The sequence below is a fragment of the Heliconius melpomene genome, chromosome 21, assembly GCF_056956725.1.
Source record: "Heliconius melpomene rosina isolate 202511_hmr_F chromosome 21, ASM5695672v1, whole genome shotgun sequence".
NCBI lineage: Eukaryota > Metazoa > Arthropoda > Insecta > Lepidoptera > Nymphalidae > Heliconius > Heliconius melpomene.
Genome location: NC_140409.1, coordinates 13508001 through 13520074, shown reverse-complemented (window position 1 = coordinate 13520074; position 12074 = coordinate 13508001). Strand labels below are relative to the sequence as shown.

Below are 12074 nucleotides of genomic sequence, written 5' to 3'. Positions count from 1 at the left end.
TGTTTATTTGCATACATATATAATTATGTATGTGATGAAAATACATTAAAGTGATACTAATTCTTAAGAAAGTTCTACGTTTAATATATTTTTCAATATATAATTTATAATTTATATTACTTATTATCTTATAATTTTAATTATAATTTTTAATTTGATATCCATTTTTATTTACAAGTTCTTAACAATACAAGGATCCATATAGCATTGTCTGCCTGTATTTTTAAATATATACGTTCGTATGTTAGTATTTTACGCAAACACATAAAAAATATTTTTATATTACTTGTTAAATTTTACATGACTATTTGAAACTATTGATAACTAGTGTAGTGAGCATATATTTCATCCGGAGATTTAATTTTGTTTAAATTCTAATATGAATCGTAATTTCAATGTTATATTTTATCAACTACTGGTCTTGTCTTACATAATTTTGCCATCAGAAAATATTTAATTACAATAGAATATTTCCTCAAAATAAATTTTCCGGACAGCTTAGATATAATATGAATCATCTTATAAGATAAGCAATATATTATTTATCATAATCTATATAATACGTACATACTTTAAATCAATCTACGGAAATTCGTAATTGTTGAAGACTATCTATCTAAATTTACACACTATACGTCCTGTACTCTTGTTTCAGGTGACAAAACACTATACTAAAAAAAACTATTCATAGAAAAATATTTTTCCCTTATTTTTAATCTATGCCAGATAATTTAATATTTCTAAGGTAAAATAACATAAGTAAGTATATATATTATAGATTAAATATTAATATAGAAAAGTTCATTGGTCTTAAACCAAATCATCTTCGTATCATATAATTTCTTTGGACACGTGAAGCAAATTCGTTGACAGATACCGTAGCGAGGTTGAATCGTGATTTGTGGTCGCGGCTGGGTCGGTAGAGAGAGTGAAGCGTGACCGCCTCGACACCGGGGGTGTCGGGGCGCGATGTTAGCTGCCCTTCACCAAGTAGGGTGCATGGATCGTAGCCACGCTCCCTAACTCGGTTCTGCCAAGTAATTCTTCAGGATGATCATGTTCGTGCTCTCTCCGTTTCTCCTCGTTTGTATAATAGTGAGCTGCACGACGTCTTGAACAACACAAGACAGTTGTCACTACTGCTAATATCGCAACGCATAGTAACATCAGCCCAGCTATCACACTCATTTGAGCCTCGTGTGTGGTTGAACAAGCATCCAAATTATCATATATAATTTCTCCAAATGTGACACCGTGCAGTCTTAAAGGCGAATGACACCTTAAGTTACGAATCGTTGCATTTAAAACTGTAGTTGTCATGAAAACTAGCATCGTACCTACAGAACATTGATCGCATCGCCAATAATTTTTTGACATATCAACGTGTGCTATCGCTTCCAGTCTCTGAAGATCTTCTTCGTTGAGGGTGTGCAGTTTGTTCTTAGATATGTCGAGTCGTTGTAAAAATTTCGTCTTCGTAAGCAGCTTGTACGGGAACACTGTCATCTTATTCCATGATATGTCCAAAGCTACAAGATGTTCATTATATGTGAAAAAGTTTGGTGGTAATTCATGTATGGACAAGTTGGCTAGGCCTACACCGTGCACTTCTGGTAAAATCTGCAAAACAATTGCTATTTCATTTAGTGGTAAATTGTTGCCGCTAAAATTGATAGTCTTCAGGGAGTCGACAACCGGGGCAAATGTTTGCAAATGAAACCTGTCCATTTTATTGTGGCTGATGTCTAAATGCATAAGCGTCGTCAAATTAGTGAGGGCGGCGGGCGCCAGGAGGGCGAGACGGTTGCGTGCCAACGAAAGCACTCGTAATTCCCTGTTCCTACCGAACATGTTGTCCACAATTACTGACAGCTGATTACCATCCAATTTCAACTTTTTTAACTTTTTTAAACTAATGAACTCATCCGACGTCAAATATTTAAATTGATTTTCTCCCAAATCTAATTCATCCAAATGTGGTACCAAGTGATAAATTTGTGTATTCACTCTCCTTAGTAAACAACGCCTGCATTTAAATATACGTAGATGTTGAATGTCCTTAAATACTTCAGGATTTAAATCAGCTAGCGGATTGTAGCTTAAGTCCAAGTACGATAGTTTCGCCAGCATCCGGAAGAGTCGGGGTACTAAGACGGAAATTTGATTGTGAGCCAGGCTTAAAGTTCTCAATGCGGTCAAATGGCGGAATGTCTCACTTGGCATCTGCTCAATGTTGTTGAACCCGAGATGCAACTCAGTCAAATTAATTAGGCCACGAAAATTGTCAGCGCCAATGCTAGTGAGGTTGTTATGAGTGAGGTTAACGACCCTTAAGTTTTGTAAACCCCAAAATGAATATTGTCCGATAGACGGAACGCTTGACCGTACTATATGCAATTCTTTTAGATTGACGAATGGTACAGGCTGAGTAAAAATAGGTCCAATTGTCAAGTAATTAGGACGGTCCGGTGGTGCAGCGATGATCATGATATCAGCCTTATGATCGAGAAAGTCCACCGGTATGGAGCGCATGTCACCCCGCGTGCACTCCACTCGCAGAGAGCTCTCCACCTCCTGGGTGAAAGTATGGCGACAGGTACACTCGCTTGGACAAGTGATCTCGGCGCCATTGCTCGTCATTAGGCCAAGAATCAACCATAACAACAGAGCCAAATGGTTCCTGTAACAAAAATAAGTAGTTTAGACACAACACGTCTAGTAAATTTTTGATTTATCATTGGTAATTTAGAATTTGGTAATTTAAAATTGGGTGGTTTTAATACAGATTACACGTAAATTGAATTCAATTATAAATAAGTAATATTTTAATTCATCTCCATCAAGCTTAACAATGTCAAAGTTACAGCATAATAAGACACTTCGTATAATTTCCCGAGACTTTAATATAAGCAGTGGAGACATAAATATATAAGTGGGCTGCTTCACTTTTGATGTTCGCAGCAGTAACGTAAGGGTAGCCAAATGAATTAATATTTATTGTTATGAGACCAAAGATTATTAAAGAAAGAAACAGTGTCTGTTGGCTGTAGGTTCGATTCTCAATCGAGGGATTGAATTATTTCACTCTGGTAATAAAACAAAGTGCGGCTTTGAGCTTCGCCAATCAACACGCTATGTTCCAACAACTGGACAGAAAGTGGGGAGCAGAGCATCTTAACACTTGGTTCCTAGATTCCTTTTGCCTACCAAGCTATATACGGAATATAGTTTGAAGATAAAATAAATATATTCTGTTCTTATGCTAAAACATTAGTACATCCTGCAGAAAACATTTCACAATTAAATTGAAATGCTAACGAGAGAATAAATATTTATAGCATTAACGTCCTAAGCACGCTAAATGCTACTTGGAATTTATATTCAAAATAATTATTATAAAATGAAGAGCTATAAAATGAATGTTTAATTAAAGTCATACCATATAATATTTTGTATTTTTTTATGTGTTGGCTTTTTTTCATTTTAGCAAAATGAAAATCTCTTTCATAGAAAAATGTATTATTATAATAGCTGGTAAAGTACGAGTATTCACGCCACATTACTTTCGTGGCTGACGTAGCGAGTTGTTAACCGAAAAGTCCTAGGTTCGTGTTGAGATTTTATTTATGCGCAAGAATCTTAGTATTCTGTCTGTATTTCTCTCTTTTTATATATCTGTAAGAAAGCAGAGAAAAGTTAGTGACAAATCACTACGTTTGTCACTTGTGATATATTCAAAGATGTTAATGAAAGTTTTATATGCAAAATTGTTTAAACAAAACCTTAATATTTTTAGATATAAATAATCTGGTATAATTCTAAGTCCGCTAAAATCTCAGTAACTATTATTTCCAATTAAAAAAAATATTTTTTTATACTGTATATATATATATCCCCAAGGTAGGCCACTCACATCACTCCATTCGTTTTAATTGAACCTACTGTACTTGTAGGAACTTCTTCGGACACTTAGTAATAAGAATTAAATGATATTTTAGTAAGTAGATATTTCTTACAATCTATATATATAAAATCGAAAGGTCACTCACTCATCACGAAATCTCAGAAAATACATGTGCTAGGAATCTCAAATTTTGTATAGCAGTTACTTATAGGACGTAGGTGCTCGCTCATAAGAGAATTTGCAATATTCGATTTCTAAGGGGTTGTTTTTGGGGTTGAAAGTTTGTATGAAACTTCGTTACTACAAATGCTAGGAGTCTCAAATTTTGCATAGACGTCACTTATAGGCCGTAGGTACTCATGGAGCAAGACATTAATAGTAACGTAGTTCACGCAGGCGAAGCCGCGAGCGGGCCGCTAGTTGTAGATAAAGCTAAAATTTTCTTTAGAAATAGCATTATGAAGCGTTATCGATATCTAATAAAATAAGTCCTTTACATATTTTCTAACCACCGGAACGAAGTGGGCTATTCATACGAATGGTCTACGAGAATTCAGATTTATTTCATAGTACTAAATGTAATTTCAATTTAATATTCGATAATTTATTGCATTTCAAACTAAATAATGTACTGACTTGATTGAATTCATACAATAGTAAATAATTTGTGGTTTACTAATGTTGAAATTTTGGTACATTTATATAGAAATGATGATTTTTATTCGAATCGAATTCATGCAAAAACGGAGAGTCTTGACACTAAGTTCTACTTTGCGATAATCGATAAGACTAAAAAAAGAAATAAAGTAATAGAGTAACGTTTTGCTATTCATAATAGATTTAGTTTGCCTAAAATATCTGCATTCCTAGAACAAAAGAAAATTCTCACACTCCACACTCTACTCCAAAGAAACAAACAGAAAAGGGTGAACAATCGACCCCTAGCCCCGTTACCCCCAAAACCGTTTAAATTTTATTAAACAAATTACCCTATTAAGTATCAACGGCCATTAGAAATGTAATTGCCGCTAACTGTAGGTCCGAATACAATATATCAAGGGGGATTAACGCAGAGAACAGAGAGAAAAAAACTTGCGTAAGCCCCGCGAACTAAAATGAGATTACTTGCCGTGAAATATGCGAGTCGCTTTGTCTGGTACATCTAAACCTACTGAAAAATAACTCGGCGATAACAAAGGATTTTTGACGGAGGTTCCACCAGATTAACGTTCCATTTCTTTTTTTATATAGGTACAATTTTATTTTCACCCTATAAATAATAAAAAACGAGGTTTAATTTAATTTAATACCAGATTATTAGAGGGTAGCCGTGCTGTGATAAAAGAATATTTAAATGGATTTATCAATAATATGTTTCTTTAGTTTTTCTTTATTACTTGGTTTAGCAATAACACTCCGTTCCCTATTTTCCGTCTAATTTTGGAAGCATTGTGTGTTAAGTGGCGGAACTTAACACCGTGCTTTACTTTAACACCAGAGCGTAGAAATGAAAATATTACATATTTTATTTCCTGGAGTGGGAATCGAACGCACAACCGGTCGCGTTCACAGTCACACGCTTGACCCCTGCGCCACGACTCGCCTCGACTTATTATTTCCCTCATATTAAGGTACCTACGCTACAAATTTTGCTCTGATGGACACGGAATTTTTGTCCATTACGAAACATTGTATATTTTTCAAGACAGTAATTACTTCTTATCAAGACAGTAATTACTTCTTATCAAGACAGTAATTAATTCTTCTTCAAGATTAAAGAGAATTTCAAATTCTCCATTTAACGTGAAATTGGCGAAGTGATTTTGTGCTCAACTGGCACGCTCGGAACGCCATAATAAGAAAAACAGAATAGAACAGAGAATTTCAAATATTTGAACACATCATACGAACAGTCATACGAACTACGACAAAGTTTCGTATCAGCTCCAATTTATCCTCAAAATACTTAAATTACCTCCAAAAATATGAGCCCTCTGTATCATCTAAGTTTAAATGCATCTCAGGAGCTACTTGTTTGAATTAAAAAAATCTTTTTGTTTTTGTCATAATAGTCCATTTATAGAAGTAGACTATAGACTATATCACATCAATCATTTCGATGTAACCCACTATAGCCGTTATCAGAGTTCCCTTGGACAATTACATGTGTCTTATAAAACTTTTAATTATTTTGATTTGACCATGCAAACCCCCAGGTTCAGGTTAGTTGATTTAATATATTCCTCCTCATTCTCTTTAACTGTATACTCTACTCTAAACTTGATAAAGAATTCCTCATTTCCTGATAAGTACATACAAAGCTATCATGATAGTTGAAAATGTATAGCTTCACTTAATCTGAGGTGGAAAGGAACCTTATCAATACTTTTTTTCCTTACATTCATCCATCTGCAGTGGAAGTAGAATACAACTTTTAAAATATATCGAATATAATTTTATGGGTAGTGTTTTTTTCTTATTTTATATACAGTTTTGTAATATTTAAAGTATTTTATATATTTAAAAAAAATAATTTCGCTTTTGAGGTGGCATTAAATTCTCCGGAATGTCAGGGAGGTAAGTATCTTAATGGTAACGGAGTATCGTTACACTAGGTTTCCAGGTTCCCTACCACATGTGGGATAGTTCGTGAAGGTGAAACAAAAAATAAAATATTAAAAATTATCTTACATAAGCAAAGAGTAGAGATTGATAGATTAGAAATTAATTATTTTTTAAATCAATTATTAAATTTTAAATAATAAAATAGTTTTAGAAAAACGTATAAATTTTGAACGTATTAGGACTCGAACCCACGACATACATTCGTGATTTCGTGATTAGAATAATGTAATGTAACTTAGAATAATGTTAGAAATATTTGATAGATTGCTTTCATAAATCATATAAAACACGCTACTTATTAATCTCTTAGCTATAGTGGCTTCATCAATTTACTAGCTTTTGTAGCAATTATAATAAAATTCACATCAGAAAATAATTTTTGTATGTAAATTAACAGACTGCACTTAAATTTGAGCCCCGTCTTATATAGGATGTATCTCTATTGAAAATGTAATAGCTGTTGATGGATAGGTGACCTTAATACTTATCCACTTAACCCAACACATCTAACTCATCACATCACATCACATCATGTATGTTCATAGATTTTGAGTGGTCCATCCGAGATTTGAGAATTTGTCTTCTTTGGGAGAAAATCAGATTACTATTTATACAGAATGATATCTGAAAATTTAATACAGATTTTTCACTCCAAATTTATCCTTTTATAAATAAAATTCGCATTTTTTCACTATAATGTATTATTTTACACTCACTTAACGACAATAAGTTAAATATTATTGAGGTATTCTAGTGACGCAGTGGCATAGTTTGAATGTTAACTCAAAGGTTGTGGATAACTGGAAACTATTTTCACATCCTAGATCTGTTAACAAGACAAAACGCTGTGGTGGGATCCATCAAGGAATATCTCGATAAATTGAGCACTGCGTGGAGAGCGGAGTTACATTTACTTACATGCTGTATGTAAGATGCAGCCTGAAGCTAATCTATTTGAAAATGCACCTAAATTCGTGTCTAAACATATTTATAGTTCTTTTGAACCCAATAACCTGTCTAATTTATTCAATGTACATATTGCGTAAAATATAAATATATATAAAAAAGATTTATTATAAAAAATGTTATATAAGTATACATGAATCTATGGCTGAATAAAAACATTTTTTATAGCGCGTAAAAACTGTGGTTGGTGGGAATGACGTCCAAACTCAAATAAAAACTTCGGCAATCATTTAGGATGTCAGCTTGCGACGGTTAAATACAAATTTTCGGTCGGTTTTTCTTCGTATTATAAGATTAAATTTAGTTTATTATTTGGTAAATGTCAGATTTTGGTAAAATTGGATGGTGAGAATAAAGAGATATTATATATTAACAAAAATTACTTACTGTTTATTTTTGAATGGTGATGAATATAAAACGTAACTAGATTGCTTATTAACTTCCCCCAGAATTTAGGACGGACTGTCCTAACACTAGGTTCTCAGGTTCCTTCAGCCCACCCTGTTATATATAATATATTTTAGTATATATAATATATATATATATATATATATATATTTAATATTAAATATAATTGACAACGTGCGGGGTTGAGCTCTGCTATTCAACATTGAGTGTATCGAATATGAGCGAAGAGAAAAAAACAGAAATAACAAGAAACAAACATTCAAAAATAAAGGTACATAATATGAATTTTTCAATACAAAATATCATTACTAGGGTTGATAGATTTACGGGCCGGTGATTTGGAATAACACCACTCGTAGGGAGAACACCACGCGTATAAAATCGAATAAAACAAACGAACTTTGTGATTTATAATGTGTGTAATCGTGGATTTTACAATTGAATATTATATTTTGGATAATGTTTTTTTTTTTATTTTCAGGTTTTGGCATAGCAGGATGGGTAGATGGAATCTATTGTGAAACACTTCGTTCTCCACTCGCCGCGAATTCACCTATAGAGTAATTGAACTGGCAATCATTGTATTTACAATCAGGCACTGTCCCATTAAACCACGACGGCCTAAATTCAATTCTTTCACGTCCTTTTTAGGGTTCTATACCCAAAGAATAAAAATAGACCTTGTTATTAAGACTCTGCCATCACCGTCCGTCATCACTCAGCAGTGATAATGAAACAATTGAAAATTTTCACAGGTGAAGTATTTATGTTGCCGCTATAACAACGAATACAAAAAAAAAACAAAATAAAATAAATATTTAAATTTCTTACAACAAACGTGAATTTTTGGCATTTTTTTAACCCGTCGTGATCGAGTCCGACTTCAATTAATTTCGCCGATTTAATAGAATTAGATTAAAGAAACCCGCTTCATTATGTGTCCCCAAACAAGATTTTAAAAGATGGTCTCTTTACATTGTTTTATTGTGAATTGTGAATGAGGCCATCGTGGCGCAGCGGCACTGCATCTGTATGTAAACATGTTTATTGTGGGGACGAATGGAATTATTATTTTCTTTCCTTGCTCTGGTAGCTAAACGCGCGACGTAGAGTTCCGCCACTCAACCCTCACATCTCAGGAATTGGACAGAAAGTAGATAGAATAAAAAAAATAAACAAAAACCCATAATATTGCTCTTTAGATAATAGCCAACTTTATGTTTATTATACTCAGGTGTGACAAAACTTTGTGTATTACTAGGAACTAGTTTACACTGAACGGAACTAGTTCGTTCCAGTATCCAACGAGAGGAGGAAGGGGAAAGAGAGATACGGAAAATATATGGCGTAATATATTATTAAAGTTAAGTATTTTAGTTTTTGATATTTTTTTTTATAGGACAACAATATACCATTAATTAGGCCGTCGTAACGCAGGGCAACAGGTGTGTGAAGCATGCGAGTATAAATACGACGGTTTTGGGTTTGATTGTCACACCGGGGAATTAAATATTTAATATTTTATTTTCAGCTCTGGTAATGACGCAAAAAGTGGCATTTTCGCCATCTAGCACGCTTCCAAATTCCTCCAGAATTTAGCAGAAAATAGAGAACGGAAGTCGGTACCGGGTCTATAGTTATTTTTCAGTTTCACTCTTTATTTATTCCACTTATAACAGGAGAGGTAGAGAAAACACACATTCAAGACATGGCATGTGAAGGAGAAACGTCGCACCTTTTATTGTAGCGGAATAATGAAAATAATTTCGTCCTACAGATAAATATCGAACCTACAACCATCGTAACAAATAAAATAATGGTATAAAATAATACTAATGAATTTCAAGTAACAAGAACACCGATTTATTATTAGTAAAATATTTATTCTATTAGAGGTAAGTTTAAATATAAAATTTCAAGAGCTTTAGAGCGAGTATTCTATTTCATTTTACAATCCAATTAAGCTGGTATAATGAGTTGGTTTAAAACAGATCTTAATTGTTTTTATACAATCTTAAGAGGAATCTTAAAGGAAGGGTGTTCTAAAGTTACTATTATTGATAGGCTAATCTTAAAATGTTATATACTATGCGGATACTTCTAAAATATTTTTCAATATAAAATTATAAAGTGTTACGATGAGGCGCGCCATGAGGGCGCAGTGGCACAAGCATGTGACTGTGAACGCATTGGTTATGGATTCGATCTCTACTCGGGGAAGTAATTATTTTATATGTTCATTGCTTTACTCGAGTAACAAAAAAAAGTTCGGTGTTAAGTTTCGACACTAAACAAGCAATGTCTTGAAAATTTGGCAAAAAGTCTTGAATGGAGTGTTATAACACTGGATTCCTACTGCTATAAGTCGGATACAGCATGAAGCTAATTATAATATTATGATTTAATTAAGTTTATGGTTTCTATTGTTTTCAGTACTGTTACTGCAATAACATTCTTGGAATAACCAATGACTGAAAGATTTTGTATAAGTCTTGTTATTTATATTAATTACTAATAGATATTACATTGTGCGAACTGAAAGACATGATTATATATAAGGCACCGAACAGCCACTACTTGTTAATTTCAAAAGTTTCATGTTATTTTCTAAAGAAATATCAATTATTATTTTTTTAAATATTTCCCCAAAACAGGAATCGAAATCACAATTATCATAATATTAAAAAATTACAATATAAAAAAACACAATCGAAAAAAAAGAATATCACTAACAAAACTCAGTTCCATTTTTTTATTTAAAAAATTGGCAAAATCCGTGTCATTCTCCCCGCGTGACACAACTGACCGATCTAACCAAACAATTTCCCTTGATTGCGGAGTCTAATTGCCGCGACGGTTATTCGCAAAAAGTGCTAAATGGAAAAAATCGTTTTTCACTCCCACATGTATATCTCTTGCTGAAATGCTAAAATATTGAAGCTATTATATAACACTAGTAGTTACCAAAAGCTTTGCTTTCGAAAGTTATGAAGTAGACGGAAACAAAAGAAATTTGGTTTTTTGATCCCCTTAAAAATTTCGAGATGTCTTTTCTTTGTCCTGCTCTGCACTCCCTCTCCCACATGCCAAATTTTAACTTTCTAAGTCTTGTAGTCGCGTTTGTCTATATGTATATGAAAAGCCGAGCAAACTTAGTGTCAAGACACTCGTCTCTCCACTTATTGTCCGTATTCATTATATTAAGTAAAATTTGGTAGAACTGAACGCTGCTTGTCCACCAGACTGATAAATTCAAAATGATTAAATGAAATTAACATTGGAAATAAAAACTATTATAGATAAACTACAAATTTTCTTCTTTAAAATACCAAAATGTTGTACTTATATAGACAAAATAATAATAATTTAACATAAGGTACAAATCGCCGTAGATCATGGATTCACTTCCAACCCTTTTGTCGCACCCTCGTCTAGAACAGGCTTACTTCAGTAGCTACTCAAAATATTATAAACTTATATTTGATGCTTATATAGCTTAACCCTTTATTGGAGGGTAGTTATAATTAATAATAATAAATATTTTAATTTTTTTAAGCTGAAAAGATGTTTCAGTCAGTTTCTGATGAAAAGTTTAATAAAACTTTCTCCCAAAATTTGGCGAAAAATGAGGAGCAGATTGACTTGACGAAACGAAAGGCTTCCTCGGCCTATCTACATGCGAAAAATAACGTGAAACTGTTTTTTTTACCTATATGAATATAAAAAAGCTGAAGACTTTTTTGGTTGAACACGTTTTACATGAACTATTTTTAAGCCGTTTATAACTCGTAAATTATTTAACTTGCGTGCACGAAATTTTGCACATTTATAAAAAAGTTGTAAAATATATCCCATAAAAAATGTTATTTTGAAATGAGAGCCAAGTTAAATGCTCACCCAGAAAAGAATAGGAGATCTATATGGGTGCCGAGTTCTGTTTTCACTGAGTCTGCTAGTAGTCCTGGAATAAACTACTAACTTGCAAATATAATAAAGCTTGTACGTAAAAAGCTGTGAAATTTAGTGCTTTAATTTTATCCCGAATCAACACTCAGCACCCACAAATAAGTTAAAATATTTTGCTGATGAAGCCATAAACTACGCATTATTTAACATTTAACTTGGCTCCCATTTCACATTTATGGTTTTGATGGAATGAGATTTTAATTAA

At 32.9% G+C, this 12074-nt stretch overlaps 1 protein-coding gene across 1 annotated transcript; it reads right to left on the bottom strand.

Moving 5' to 3' along the window:
- Positions 1-435: 435 nt before the first annotated feature.
- On the bottom strand, positions 436-2674 carry LOC146527352 (uncharacterized). The gene has a single exon (XM_085206163.1). It carries the CDS (start codon positions 2638-2640, stop codon positions 973-975), a length of 1668 nt encoding a protein of 555 aa, XP_085062289.1. The 5' UTR covers positions 2641-2674; the 3' UTR covers positions 436-972.
- Between the last annotated feature and the right edge of the window lie 9400 nt (positions 2675-12074).